Source organism: Ctenopharyngodon idella, chromosome 18, assembly GCF_019924925.1.
Source record: "Ctenopharyngodon idella isolate HZGC_01 chromosome 18, HZGC01, whole genome shotgun sequence".
Classification (NCBI taxonomy): Eukaryota; Metazoa; Chordata; class Actinopteri; order Cypriniformes; family Xenocyprididae; genus Ctenopharyngodon; species Ctenopharyngodon idella.
The window spans coordinates 15,392,379-15,408,613 of NC_067237.1; the positions used below are offsets into that span (position 1 = coordinate 15,392,379).

Here is a 16,235-nt window from a genome sequence, read left to right on the forward strand (position 1 = left end):
AATGAAAATAATTTTTCCTAAAAACATTGTTGCATTTTACTCTATTATGTTGTGTACTGTAATAGACATTGAGGGCTTGAGCCCCTGCCCCTCTGATCGCAGTAGGATGTTGTTGTATGAGATAAACAACTGAATATGCATCTTATTATTCCCTACTTTTGTTTGCAAATTGATACTGTTCAATAAAAAATAAATAAACAACTGAACACAATAAACCCCACTGACATACATTATAATAGTTTAATGTCAGGTTCCACTGTGACAACTTACCCCATACAGTGTGACATCACATCCTGTCTGCCACAAGAGGTTAATGTGTGTTACAGTTTTTTACAATCGCTAGGACACATTTCTCAATACTTAGGTCACTTTTTCAAAACTCTTCACACAGTTCTCCTAACCAACCTTCATCTTGGCACAGAGGTTAACTTCACATTCAAAATGCACCAAATCTACCAAAACACTTCATTCATGTCTCAAATCAACTCATTCTTCCAGAACACTAGCAAAGGTTTTCACTGAGCAAACACACTTTGTCACTCATAAAACATCGACCTAAAAACACTAACATCAGTTAGCATTATACAATGATTTCTTTTGTAAAATTTCTTTACAAAACAAGAATGACACTCTCTACTGCTTTTTTATGATTGCTTAAGCACAATTTTAAAAACAAGGCTCATTTTGTCAAAACACTACACACAATTCACAGATCCACACACACAAGTAGCAGAACACCTCAGTTCTTTTGCAAAATGAAACACTTCATTCAAAACTTTATATTAATTTAACAAAACCCAACTTTGACACCGTATGGAACACACATGGTTCATACATTCTGATTCTGTTTGATTCGTTTACACACTGCTGTGCTCAATCTTAAACACTTGTAACTTTTCTAGTGATATAGTCTGGGTTTGATTTTTTCAGAGATATTTTTTCAGAGACCATTCAATACATCCATGACTTTCCAAAGGTTGCATTTTGCACTGAAAATCAGAACATATTCTAAATACAATATATAACACGAACAAAAACATTTGTGGAGACAAAACAAAAGGATGATTTTAAATGAAAAAAAAAAAAAAAATAGAAAAAACTGGATCTAGCTGGATCTGGATATAGCACTTCATCCACATCACAGGCGATGTCCTCTCACGCAAGACAGCGAGGGAAGAATCTTCTTGAAAGGCAAATCCATCCTTGGACAGACCCTGCATCAGTTAGGTCACAGGCCTCTTCCATGGCTTGAATGAGGCATATCCTGACATAGGGCTGGAGATTGTAAACCTTCCATGCCAAAAAAAAAAAAAAAAAAATCCTCCTCAGTGGGTTTTAGGAAGGGACAGTATGGTGGGAGGTATTGGAGTGAAAATTGTGGACACTAATGAAACCAGAGCAGATAGGTGTAAATTTACATTATCCCATATGACAATGTATCTCATCTGCTCTGCATCCATTTGGTCTTCTGCTGTGACGATTTTGTGTAGTCTGTCTAAAATGTGAATATGTGGGCCGTGTTGTAAGGGCCTAAGTTGGCATGCTGGTGGAGGACCCCATTCTGTGCAATTGCAACATACATTGTGATGTTACCACCACGTTAGCCCGGGACATTCAAAATGATGTTTCTCCCTCTCCCTCTTACTGCAACATTGCCTTCCATTTTGTTGAAGACACATAAACTCACCTTTTGCCTTTTTATAGGACTTGCACCTGATTGTTGAGTTTACAGTTAAGCACCTAAATGTCTGCACACCTGACAGCCATGTTTGATCAACTGGTTTATAGGGGTGGTATTTTGGAAAGCAGTGTCTTGAAATGGCAAAGAAGTGACATTATGTTAGATTTCTGTGTCTGATGTAGAGAAGTGTGTTTAGTGCTGTGCAAAACAAAGTGTGTAGTGTTTTGCAAAAAGTGTGAGGCTGAGAATGTGCTTATAGTTGTGCAGATCTGGGCTGAGGTTTTGCTCCTTGAGTGTAGAGTTTCAGTAACTGTGTGTTATATTTAATTTTAGTGTGGAAGCAATCGTAAAAAACTGTAATTCACTGCAGTTTGTGTCACATGGTCCATGTTTACATTACAGAACAAAATTATTCCCAAGTTTCCCCTTCTGAATTGATGGTAATGAAATTGAAAGACTAATGCTTGTGTAGGCGTTCAGTTTCATCTAATTGTTTTGATAGTATTTGATTTTTTAGATTCAGAATATATTTCATAACTATATTACTGTAGAAATGTAGCAAATTTCTGTCTTATTCAGTTTTGTATTATGTTATTGTTTTGAACTTAAGTTTAACAGTTTTGAAAACAGTATGTAAGCATGTGCAAATTGGCCTGTACGTACAAAGAGTTTTGGCAGTTGTTGTGTCTGAGTGAGAAAAGAATTCATGAAATTTGAGAGATGTAGTCATTGAATGCATTTTGTGCCAAAGCAATGATAACTGATCCTCAGTTTAGCCCACATAGACTTCTGTTGTGCTCACTGTGTGAAGAGTTTTGCAAAAGTGACCGAAGTATTGAGAAATGTGTCCTAGCGTCTGTAAAAAACTGTAACAGTGTAGTAACAGTAAAAATGTCCACTAGATTCTTTGTATTCATGACTTTAATAGAGTTTGTGTTTATACAGAAATTGACTCAAACAATAAACACATCCTGAGAAATATTCACTAGAGTATAAAGTGTGACAGATTTAACCACAGCTTGAATGTGACAGAGAAGAGAAATATAAGAAATACAAGGAATTCATATATGGACAGCTTTAAATCTGGACAAAAGCTGAAGATCTTGAGGTCTTCATGGGCTCCCGTCAGCTGTAAACATGATCTCTGTGTGAAAGAGATGAAACAAATAAACTGATGTTGTATTCATGCTCTCATATTTCTATTATTATAGAGTAAACAATATTCAATTCTCAGAAAATAGATGATGAATTACAACTTATACATGCACACATACTGTATATTCAGAGTTTAGGGAGGTACATGATGTGAGTTTTCTCAGTATTTCATTTAACTTTACAAAAGTATATGGATCAATGTTTTTTTAAAGACAGTGTAAAGATGGAAGTAACAAACAGATAAACTGAAAAAATGCCACTCAACTCAGTCTAAAATCATCATTTTTATGTTTACTATTAATTGATGATATAAAATATCAATTATGATATACGATTAAATTACGACATTTTGAACCATGTACAATATTTGCTTACCTCATGTTTTTGGCACCCCTTATTTAACTGCAAGTGCTCCCATTCCTGCTTCCAGATCTTCTTCAGGATTGAATATTTCCAGTAGCTTTCGAAATTGTTTACAGAATTTTTCCATTTCTTCTGAACTACCCTTCATAAAAATCACATCTCGTTCTGGCTTTTTAACTTGTCTGTGAGTCCACTGAACAGTGAGGTTTGGAAACTTGTCTGTGATGTATTTCATCCACTGGGATGGATCTGAAGTGGGTCTGAAGAGCAGACCACACAGATTTTTCATATCAGATGGATAAGGAGGATCAAAGAGTGTGAAGAGAAAATTTGGATTTTTATTCAGACGATTCTCTCTATATTTTTTTATTTTAGGTTTGTCCCAGTTGTTAACATCTTCTTCATACATGTTTAAGACCCTTTCGTTTGGTTCTGCCATTTCTAGTCAGTGCTGGTGTTCGAGGATGGTGAAGGTCCTGTGTAAACCTCTTGTTAAGCCTCTCTCTTATAAACCCTAGTGATTGCGCAAGACAAACAGAAGATGACAGAAACTATTGTTCAGTCAGAACTCAGAACATATTTGATTCAGTGCCCAGATCAACACGTCTCCAGACTGGTTTTGCCAGTCTTAAACTGAAACCATGGTGATGATGGTGATACCATGTTACTACAATAAATGCCACAGCATTGAATAACCATATTCATCTTTCATGTCAACTACAGTAATCCAAAGCACTTCGAAGATTACCATGGTAATGCCAAGGGCTTTTCACACGTTAACCCTGGTCATTCTAAACCCAGGTTAACATGCTTCACTGTCTAGTCTTTATCCTGGGTTAAGAATGATGCCTTGATAGTCTGTTTCACACTGGCTTGTCTTGCTCTTGTGCATCAGTTGGGCTTCAATATTTCTGATGGTACCAACCAATTTGCCCTGAATATACTTTTCATACCATACAAATAAATAGGTCTCTTCACTCCCGCAGAAGTGTTGCTAAACCTGCTCCGGGTACATAACCCATAACCCCATTCAAAATTACAAGTGTGAGACATTGGTTTCCTCTGGGTTGGACACACAGATAAGTGAAAATATGAGCAGCGTCCCCGATTCAGACGCTGCATCCTTCGAAGACCGGTACGAGTGTTCTTAATGGGACCAAAGAACTTATACTGACAAGAAGCGACACTCAATAGAACGTTCCATTGCAACACCGGCGCCCAGCAGCAGCCCTGTGTTTCCGCCATTTTGGGGTGAAAGTGACTCGCAGTCCACTAGTTTTTATGGCAATATCAGCTGCTTTGTTAAAAAAAAACGTACATTAAAGCTGAATGATGACAACACAGAATAACATACTATCACTGGTGATCATCAAATCCTTTTTAACAGTTTATTTTACACACTTTGTGTTTAATTCTTCCACTCTTTTCACAAATCCTTCTCTAGAAACCCTCAGTTTGGGTTACAATTCTTTGAAGTTCAAGTATTAGCATTATAAACACTGAATTAATACCAACATATGAAATTAAGGACATGCATCAGAAAAACTGGGAATGTAGGACAATAAATATATAATAGAATATAACAGCTTGACAGAAACTGTTTTTTGCAGTGTTGTCCTATATTAATCAAACATGATGATCTTAACTTTATTAATTATTAATTTATTAATTTACTATTAATAGTAAATATATAAAGTTGCATAAAATGGAAATACTCAATAAAGTAGGCTAACTACGTTACCTCAGATGTGTAATGGATGGATTCCACAACTGATAACATAGTCTAAAACATATAAGACAATACAACATTTACTGTAGGTGTCATAAAATTTACTGAATTTGAGAATTTTTCTATTGCATCCCTGATTTGGCTGTGAGATTCGCCGATTTTGTGCGCGTAAGATGTGATGGATTCTATTGTCCAGTTGGCATTTTCACCCCAAAATGGTTGCTGTGGTACCTAATCGCCACCTAGTGGCTGTTACCCAAAAAGCATCAGAGTTTCGCCTCTTGGGTTCTGTACTCTTTGATGGGAGCTTACTGTTCTTGTTGCCTAGCAACTGTGACAGCTGTCGTTGATGAGTGACGGCTACATTGTACTGGACTTTTTTGAAAGTTATATTAAACTGCCTGAAAACAAAATAGGGTTTACAACCTGTCTAAATATATTCACCTTGGTCCATTTCTGTATAGAGTACAAACTATATATAATAGCATCTTAGTAAGATACAAGTCAATGTTTTTTTTTTATTTATTTTTTTTTTTTTTAGGTTCGCCTGTTCAGCTGCTCATTAAAAGAACAAAGCATGTTAAAATATTTTGACCATCCTCAATAATCATCCTGTTCCTATGTGCTTTTGTATTGCCAGATTTTGATTCGAATGCTTTAAATTGAACAGGCTGTCTCAGCTCTGTGCTTTTAATATGATTCATTCAGGAATAAAATAAAACAAACACCATAAAGCATATGGAGTTTAACATCAGACACAACCAGATCTTCAACACATTGTACCTAAGAGTGTCTGTTACTTGAAGACAGAAAAACTTCAAAAAGCATCTACCTTTTCAACTCATTTCTTCCATCGCATATAAACACATACAGTTGCTATGAGGTGAACACAATTAACAATGAAAACCAGCACAACAACATTGACATTAAAGTGTTGTATATCCTCATGATGCCTGATCAACTCCCTGTATCAGGTAATATAATAGAATGGTTATTAAAGAAAAGTCAGGTGATTCAACATCAATCTTCACGGTAAAAATCAAAAGGCGATTGTCTCGTTGAACTGTAACAGCGCTTCATTCATACAGTCATATTGAGTGTTTCTCCTCCTGTCTCTGTTTACTGCTGTTCCACCAACTTTAGTTTGACGAAAACAACTCAACATGACAGAATTTTCTGAATTAGTAAATAATATTTTACAATTCTAAATGATGCTAGAAAAATCAGATGTTTTGATAGTCGAAGGTCAGACCACACCATCTGACCAGGAACATTGTCAGATTTTAGTGCTGTTTTGAATGTTACTGAATTGTGATCTTAGCAAACAGTTTTGAAGATTGTCTTTCTCCATTCCAGTAGATTCCAGCTGCATTCGTGTAAAACTATAGTCTGAGGGTGTTACAGAACTAAGATTGCCGTTGTGTCACCTGACTTCTCTTTAATGAACATTCCAGTAAATCACTGGAATAAAGGGAGTTGCTCAGTCATCATGAGGGTGCGACACTTTAATGTCAATGTCGTTGCATCCGTTTCCATCATTAATTATGTTCATCTCAAATGTATTTGTTTATTTGCATCCAGAGAATTGAAAAGTTGAAAAGATAGAAATCATTTTTGTCATCTTCTGTCTACTTGAAATTAATCACAGTGAAAGAGTTTCTTAAACAACATGACAGAATTTTCTGAATTAGTAAATAATATTTTGCACACAATTCTAAATGATGCTAGAAAAATCAGATATTTATTAAAAATAAGCACTGCATTTTCTTACAAACTTGCAAAAAGTATACAGGATAAAAAGCAAATGAATTGAGTAAAGTTCTCTTAAGTCAGGCTAAATAAAGTTCAGAGCTGCTTTTATTAAGAATATCAAACTCTGAAAATGTTCCACAGCTGCTTCATGAAAGCATAAATGATCCTGTAATTCATTTGATACTGATTTCCATAAGAGACGTCATACAAACAGAAGCTGTCATGTGTTTCCCTTTATAGAGTCAAATATCAAAGATACTCATTTACTTTGATAAAGGTTAGAGTCTGATATGTTGAAGAAAGGAGTGTCATCATCATCATCATCATCATAATCATCTCAGAATTTCTGGCTGCTGATGGGACTGAAGGGTTTGGACGTTTCCTCCACCATGAACGCCTCGATCTCCTCCACGGTTCGAGGAACGCAGGTCAGCAGCTCCACGCCGTCAACCGTCACAGCGATATCATCCTCAATGCCCACCTGAAGATACACAAACACACATGATCAATATTCATGTACAACCCAAATTTCGGAAAAGTTGGGACATTTTTTAAATTTGAATAAAATGAAAACTAGAAGACTTTCAAATCACATGAGCCAATATTTTATTCACAATAGAACATAGATAACATAACAAATGTTTAAACAGAGAAATTTTACACTTTTATGCACAAAATGAGCTCATTTCAAATTTGATGCCTGCTACAGGTCTCAAAATAGTTGGGACAGGGGCATGTTTACCATGGTGTAGCATCTTGTCTTCTTTTCAAAACAGTGTGAAGACGTCTTCATGGAGTTTTGGTGTTGGAATTTGGTCCCATTCTTGCCTGATATAGGTTTCCAGCTGCTGAAGAGTTTGTGGTCGATGTATTTTTCTCTATAGGTGAAAGATCTGGACTGCAGGCAGGCCAATTCAGCACCCGGACTCTTCTACGACGAAGCCATGCTGTTGTAATAGCTGCAGTATGTGGTTTTGTATTGTCCTGCTGAAATACACAAGGCCTTCCCTGAAATAGACGTCGTCTGGAGGGGAGCATATGTTCCTCTAAAACCTTTATATACCTTTCAGCATTCATAGTGCCTTCCAAAACACGCAAGCTGCCCATACCGTATGCACTTATGCACCCCCATACCATCAGAGATGCTGGCTTTTGAACTGAACGCTGATAACACGCTGGAAGGTCTCCCTCCTCTTTAGCCTGGAGGACACGGCGTCCGTGATTTCCAACAAGAATGTGAAATTTATACTCGTCTGACCACTTTGAAACAGTCCATTTTAAATGAGCCTTGGCCCACAGGACACGACGGCGCTTCTGGACCATGTTCACATATGGCTTCCTTTAGAGCTTTAGTTGGCATCTGCAGATGGCACAGCGGATTGTGTTTACCGACAGTGGTTTCTGGAAGTATTCCTGGGCCCATTTAATAATGTCATTGACACAATCATGCTGATGAGTGATGCAGTGTCGTCTGAGGGCCCGAAGACCACGAGCATCCGATAAAGGTCTTCTGCCTTGTCCCTTACGCACAGAGATTTCTCCAGTTTCTCTGAATCTTTTGATGATGTTATGCACTGTAGATGATGAGATTTGCAAAGCCTTTGCAATTTGACATTGAGGAACATTGTTTTTAAAGTATTCCACAATCTCTTTCACAGCTCTGTCCATCTTCACTGCTGAGAGACTCTGCCTCTCTAAGACATCCCTTTTATAGCTAATCATGTTACAGACCTGATATCAATTAACTTAATTAGTTGCTAGATGTTCTCCTAGCTGAATATTTTCAAAATTTCTTGCTTTTTCAGCCATTTGTTGCTCCCTTCCCAACTTTCTTGAGACCTGTAGCAGGCATCAAATTTGAAATGAGCTCATTTAGTGGATAAAAGTGTAAAATTTCTCCGTTTAAACATTTGTTATGTTATCTATGTTCTATTGTGAATAAAATATTGGCTCATGTGATTTGAAAGTCTTTTAGTTTTCATTTTATTCAAATTTAAAAACATCCCAACTTTTCCGGAATTCGGGTTGTACATTAAAATAGTCTAAACAGTGTTTCTAATATCTGAATTCAAAGTGAAATATTAAAACTGTACTGTATTATATGTTATAAGTTAAACAGATGTTATATTAAACTTAGTCTTGTCAACATTTTGGAAATTGTTTTTGTGTTCATTGAGATATTGTTTAAAATGTTACTTTTCAAAGGGGGTGTACTCATTTACGCTGAGGACTGTATATACTTTTCTATATTTCTGAGAAGAGTTGCAGTTTCATGAGAAGAGCAGAATCACACTGAACTGCTGGAAACAAACAAATGAAACAAAACAACACTAAATGATGAAGTGTGTACAGTGAGACCTGCAGGTTACAATCCACACAAATCACAGCCAGATTATTGCAGTAACATTTCATCCAGCAAACCCTCAGTCCACTATCATACCCAAAGTGATCGAGGCTTCACGGGCATTTCCACACTGACCAACCTCAGACAGCATTTACCAGGCTGACAGTCAGTTATAGTTGAAGAACTGATGGATTTGGTAAAGTCTAGTGGCATCAAATCGTTTTTGAGTAGCATCTTTTCTGAATAATATCTGTGAAAGAATCTGTACTTTATGGCCGGGCAGAAATTATGAGCACAGATCCACACATTTCTGTACAATCATCGGAATCTGCCACACCATTATTTGACACATCTGTCTGTTTTTGTATTGTTCTTTTTCAGACAAATCTGACCCTAAAAAACATGTGAAAACGAACAAACGTCATTTAACGTCAGTCAGACGGTGTCTTCTCATCTCAGCAGACGGTTCTTGGCCAGAATAAACTGAATAATGTAAATCAGACTTTACTCTGCTGATAGTCGAAGGTCAGACCACACCATCTGACCAGGAACATTGTCAGATTTTCGTGCTGTTTTGAATGTTACTGAATTGTGATCTTAGCAAACAGTTTTGAAGATTGTCTTTCTCCATTCCAGTAGATTCCAGCTGTACTTGTTTACATACGTGTGAAACAACAGTTTGAGGGTGTTACAGAACTAAGATTGCCGTTGAGTCACCTGACTTTTCTTTAATGAACTTTCCAGTAAATCACCCAAATACAGGAGATGATTTGAGGGTGCGACACTTTAATGTCAATGTCGTTGCATCCGTTTCCATCATTAATTGTGTTCACCTCAACTGTATTTTTTATTTGCATCCAAGAAAATGAGTTGAAAAGATAGAAAGCATTTTTATCGTCTTAAACAACATGAAAGAATTTTATGAATTAGTAAATAATATTTTGCACACAATTCTAAATGATGCTAAAAAAAATCAGATGTTTATTAAAAATAAGCATTGCATTTTCTTACAAACTTGCAAAAAGTATACAGGATAAAAAGCATTTAGTTGTTGATATTGCTGTGATGGAGGGGGCAGCAGAAAAGACCAGGCACAAAAGCATTAAAGCCAATTGATTTATTTATTACTTAAAGCTAAAGCCACTAGACAATATGTGTGAGCTATCTTACAATGCATTTTGAAGAAACATAAATAAAGAAAATACAATAAACTAATGGGGAAAAGGAACGATGGTGGCGCCAAATTAAAGAAAAGAATAAAACAAAATAGTTCATAAACTAAATTCCCCAAAACGCTCTAAACTTACTAACCAAAAAAAAAAAAAAAATGTGAAAAAATGTGAAAAGCAAACCCAAAATCTTCGGCGCATCTGATGCCACAAATAATCTACCCTCAATAAAAACAAAATTAAAAAGTGCCATCTTTGTTTAAAATTTTTGTACCACTTTTGCTACAGTATTCTGACTGATAAGTAAAGATTTGCTGATCTTCTTGTAGCCTTCACCTTTCTGGTGTAAAGAAATGATTTTCTTTCTCAGATCTTGTGACATTTCTCTTCCATGTGGTGCCATTGCTGACAGCATGAAATGGGAAGGGGTTTTAACACCCTTTTATAATCAACTGTCTGCTGGACACCTGTGTAATGAAGAATTAGACTCACCTGTGCTTGAATTCTTGTTAAATTAGACATTTGTAGTCTAAAATGTAGCTTTGCTCCAGAGACTTTCAGTGGGGTGTACTCATTTTTGCATCACCCTAATTTGAGTAAAACTGAAAATTTTGTTCTCTAAGTTAATTATTAACCTTACTTTCATGTTATAAGTTAAACAGATGTTATATAAAACTTAGTCTTGTCAACATTTTGGAAATTGTTTGTGTTCATTGAGATTTTGTTTAAAATGTTACTTTTCAAAGGGGGTGTACTCATTTACGCTGAGGACTGTACATACTTTTCTATGTTTCTGAGAAGAGTTGCAGTTTCATGAGAAGAGCAGAATCACACTGAACTGCTGGAAACAAACAAATGAAACAAAACAACACTAAATGATGAAGTGTGTACAGTGAGACCTGCAGGTTACAATCCACACAAATCACAGACGAATTATTGCAGTAACATTTCATCCAGCAAACCCTCAGTCCACTATCATACCCAAAGTGATCGAGACTTCACGGGCATTTCCACACTGACCAACCTCAGACAGCATTTACCAGGCTGACAGTCAGTTATAGTGGAAGAACTGATGGATTTGGTAAAGTCTAGTGGCATCAAATCGTTTTTGAGTTTACTTTATGGCCGGGCAGAAATTATGATCACAGATCCACACATTTCTGTACAATCATCAGAAACTGCCACACCATTATTTGACACATCTGTCTGTTTTTGTATTGTTCATTTCACACAAATCTGACCCTAAAAAACATGTGAAAACGAACAAACGTCATTTAACGTCAGTCAGACGGTGTCTTCTCATCTCAGCAGACGGTTCTTGGCCAGAATAAACTGAATAATGTAAATTCTGCTGATAGTCGAAGGTCAGACCACACCATCTGACCAGGAACATTGTCAGATTTTCGTGCTGTTTTGAATGTTACTGAATTGTGATCTTAGCAAACAGTTTTGAAGATTGTCTTTCTCCATTCCAGTAGATTCCAGCTGTACTTGTTTACATACGTGTGAAACAACAGTTTGAGGGTGTTACAGAACTAAGATTGCCGTTGAGTCACCTGACTTTTCTTTAATGAACTTTCCAGTAAATCACCCAAATACAGGAGATGATTTGAGGGTGCGACACTTTAATGTCAATGTTGTTGCATCCGTTTCCATCATTAATAATGTGCACCTCAACTGTATTTTTTATTTGCATCCAAGAAAATGAGTTGAAAAGATAGAAAGCATATTTATCGTCTTAAACAACATGAAAGAATTTTATGAATTAGTAAATAATATTTTGCACACAATTCTAAATGATGCTAAAAAAAATCAGATATTTATTAAAAATAAGCATTGCATTTTCTTACAAACTTGCAAAAAGTATACAGGATAAAAAGCAAATGAATTGAGTAAAGTTCTCTTAAGTCAGGCTAAATAAAGTTCAGAGCTGCTTTTATTAAGAATATCAAACTCTGAAAATGTTCCACAGCTGCTTCATGAAAGCATAAATGATCCTGTAATTTATTTGTGATACTGATTTCTACAAGAGACGTCATACAAACAGAAGCTGTCATGTGTTTCCCTTTATAGAGTCAAATATCAAAGATACTCATTTACTTTGATAAAGGTTAGAGTCTAATATGTTGAAGAAAGGAGTGTCATCATCATCATCATCATCATCATAATTATCTCAGAATTTCTGGCTGCTGATGGGACTGAAGGTTTTGGACGTTTCCTCCACCATGAACACCTCGATCTCCTCCACGGTTCGAGGAACGCAGGTCAGCAGCTCCACGCCGTCAGCCGTCACAGCGATATCATCCTCAATGCGCACCTGAAGATACACAAACACACATGATCGATATTCATGTGCATTAAAATAGTCTAAACAGTGTTTCTAATATCTGAATTCAAAGTGAAATATTAAAACTATACTGTATTATATGTATATAATTCATGATATACAGGTGCATCTCAATAAATTAGAATGTCGTGGAAAAGTTCATTTATTTCAGTAATTCAACTCAAATTGTGGAACTCGTGTATTAAATAAATTCAATGCACACAGACTGAAGTACTTTAAGTCTTTGGTTCTTTTAATTGTGATGATTTTGGCTCACATTTAACAAAAACCCACCAATTCACCATCTCAACAAATTAGAATACTTCATAAGATCAATAAAAAAAAGGATATTTTAAACAGAAATGTCAGGCTTCTGAAAAGTATGTTCATTTCTATGCACTCAATACTTGGTTGGGTCTCCTTTTGCATGAATTACTGCATCAATGCGGCGTGGCATGGAGGCGATCAGTCTGTGGCACTGCTCAGGTGTAATGAAGCCCAGGTTGCTTTGATAGCAGCCTTCAGCTCATCTGCATTGTTGGGTCTGGTGTCTCTCATCTTCCTCTTGACTATAGATTCTCTATGGGGTTCAGGTCAGGCGAGTTTGCTGGCCAATCAAGCACAGTAACACCATAGTCATTGAACCAGCTTTTGGTACCTTTGGCAGTGTGGGCAGGTGCCAAATCCTGCTGGAAAATGAAATCAGCATCTCCATAAAGCTTGTCAGCAGAAGGAAGCATGAAGTGCTCTAAAATTTCCTGGTAGATGGCTGCGTTGACTTTGGACTTCAGAAAACACAGTGGACCAACACCAGCAGATGACATGGCAGCCCAAATCATCACTGACTGAGGAAACTTTACACTGGACTTCAAGCAACATGGTTTCTGTGCCTCTCCACTCTTCCTCCAAACTCTGGGACCTTGATTTCCAAATGAAATGCAAAATTTACTTTCATCTGAAAAGAGGACTTTGGACCACTGGGCAACAGTCCAGTTCTTTTTCTCCTTAGCCCAGGTAAGACGCTTCTGACGTTGTCTTTGGTTCGTGGAATGTGACAGTTGTAGCCCATTTCCTGAAGACGTCTGTGTGTGGTGGCTCTTGATGCACTGACTCCAGCTTCAGTCCACTCCTTTTGAAGCTCTCCTAAGTTCTTAAATCGGCTTCGCCTGACAATCTTCTCAAGCCTGCGGTCATTCCTTTCACTTGTACACCTTTTCCTACCACACTTTTTCCTTCCAGTCATCTTTCCATGAATATGCTTTGGCACAGCACTCTGCGAACAGCCAACTCTTTCAGCAGTGACCCTCTGTGGCTTACCCTCATTGTAGAGGGTCTTGATGATCATCTTCTGGACAACTGTCAAGTCAGCAGACTTCCCCATGACTGCTGTTGGGATCACTGACCTAAACCCAGTATTTATACCCTGAGAATGGTCATTTAATAGAACTTCTAATAATTTTCTAATAATTTTGATTTTGATGAGCAGCAAGCTGTAATCATCAAAATGAAAACAAAAAAGTCTGGAAATATTTTACTTTATGTCTAATAAATCTAGAATATATTTAAGTTTTACTTTTTGAATTAAATTACAAAAAAAAAAAAAAATCTTTTTCATGATATTCTAATTTATTGAGATGCACCTGAGATGCACCCATGCACGCCATTCCTCTGCAGTGTACGCCGTGTTGTGTCACAGGAAATAGTCACCCCAGTTTGGCTTTCTACTTCTTCAGATAACTGCAGTGAACTTGCATGCCGATTTTCTTCAACCCTTCTCATCAGAAGATGCTCCTGTCGAGGTGTTAACTTCCGTGGACGACCTGGACGTCTCTGTGAGATGGTTGCTGTTACGAACTTTTAAAGGTCTAGGGTTAGAACATAAGATTTAGTTGTTGCACATTTCTGTACAATCATCGGAATCTGCCACACCATTATTTGACACATCTGTCTGTTTTTGTATTGTTCATTTCAGACAAATCTGACCCTAAAAAACATGTGAAAAAGAACAAACGTCATTTAACGTCAGTCAGACGGTGTCTTCTCATCTCAGCAGACGGTTCTTGGCCAGAATAAACTGAATAATGTAAATTCTGCTGATAGTCGAAGGTCAGACCACACCATCTGACCAGGAACATTGTCAGATTTTCGTGCTGTTTTGAATGTTACTGAATTGTGATCTTAGCAATCAGTTTTGAAGATTGTCTTTCTCCATTCCAGTAGATTCCAGCTGTACTTGTTTACATACGTGTGAAACAACAGTTTGAGGGTGTTACAGAACTAAGATTGCCGTTGAGTCACCTGACTTTTCTTTAATGAACTTTCCAGTAAATCATCCAAATACAGGAGATGATTTGAGGGTGCGACACTTTAATGTCAATGTTGTTGCATCCGTTTCCATCATTAATAATGTGCACCTCAACTGTATTTTTTATTTGCATCCAAGAAAATGAGTTGAAAAGATAGAAAGCATATTTATCGTCTTAAACAACATGAAACAATTTTATGAATTAGTAAATAATATTTTGCACACAATTCTAAATGATGCTAGAAAAAATCAGATATTTATTAAAAATAAGCATTGCATTTTCTTACAAACTTGCAAAAAGTATACAGGATAAAAAGCAAATGAATTGACCAAAGTTCTCTTAAGTCAGGCTAAATAAAGTTCAGAGCTGCTTTTATTAAGAATATCAAACTCTGAAAATGTTCCACAGCTGCTTCATGAAAGCATAAATGATCCTGTAATTTATTTGTGATACTGATTTCTACAAGAGACGTCATACAAACAGAAGCTGTCATGTGTTTCCCTTTATAGAGTCAAATATCAAAGATACTCATTTACTTTGATAAAGGTTAGAGTCTAATATGTTGAAGAAAGGAGTGTCATCATCATCATCATCATCATAATTATCTCAGAATTTCTGGCTGCTGATGGGACTGAAGGGTTTGGACGTTTCCTCCGCCATGAACGCCTCGATCTCCTCCACGGTTCGAGGAACGCAGGTCAGCAGCTCCACGCCGTCAGCCGTCACAGCGATATCATCCTCAATGCGCACCTGAAGATACACAAACACACATGATCGATATTCATGTGCATTAAAATAGTCTAAACAGTGTTTCTAATATCTGAATTCAAAGTGAAATATTAAAACTATACTGTATTATATGTATATAATTCATGATATACAGGTGCATCTCAATAAATTAGAATGTCGTGGAAAAGTTCATTTATTTCAGTAATTCAACTCAAATTGTGGAACTCGTGTATTAAATAAATTCAATGCACACAGACTGAAGTACTTTAAGTCTTTGGTTCTTTTAATTGTGATGATTTTGGCTCACATTTAACAAAAACCCACCAATTCACCATCTCAACAAATTAGAATACTTCATAAGATCAATAAAAAAAAGGATATTTTAAACAGAAATGTCAGGCTTCTGAAAAGTATGTTCATTTCTATGCACTCAATACTTGGTTGGGTCTCCTTTTGCATGAATTACTGCATCAATGCGGCGTGGCATGGAGGCGATCAGCCTGTGGCACTGCTCAGGTGTAATGAAGCCCAGGTTGCTTTGATAGCGGCCTTCAGCTCATCTGCATTGTTGGGTCTGGTGTCTCTCATCTTCCTCTTGACTATAGATTCTCTATGGGCTTCAGGTCAGGCGAGTTTGCTGGCCAATCAAGCACAGTAACACCATGGTCATTGAACCAGCTT

At 36.8% G+C, this 16,235-nt stretch overlaps 1 protein-coding gene across 5 annotated transcripts in view; it reads right to left on the minus strand.

The window, feature by feature from the left end:
* Window positions 1-16,235, minus strand: part of LOC127499717 (xaa-Pro dipeptidase-like) — a 99,113-nt gene that overhangs the window by 11,670 nt on the left and 71,208 nt on the right. The window contains exons 15-16 of one of the 5 annotated variants that reach the window (XM_051870239.1): window positions 12,427-12,510; window positions 7,012-7,077 (exon numbers count right to left, since the gene is read on the minus strand). The exons of 2 other annotated variants lie outside the window; for them this stretch is intronic. In XM_051870239.1, the coding sequence (XP_051726199.1) occupies window positions 7,018-7,077; window positions 12,427-12,510 (144 nt within the window). In that variant the 3' untranslated portion in view covers window positions 7,012-7,017. 2 more of the 5 variants (XM_051870240.1, XM_051870237.1) reach the window with 2 other exon arrangements.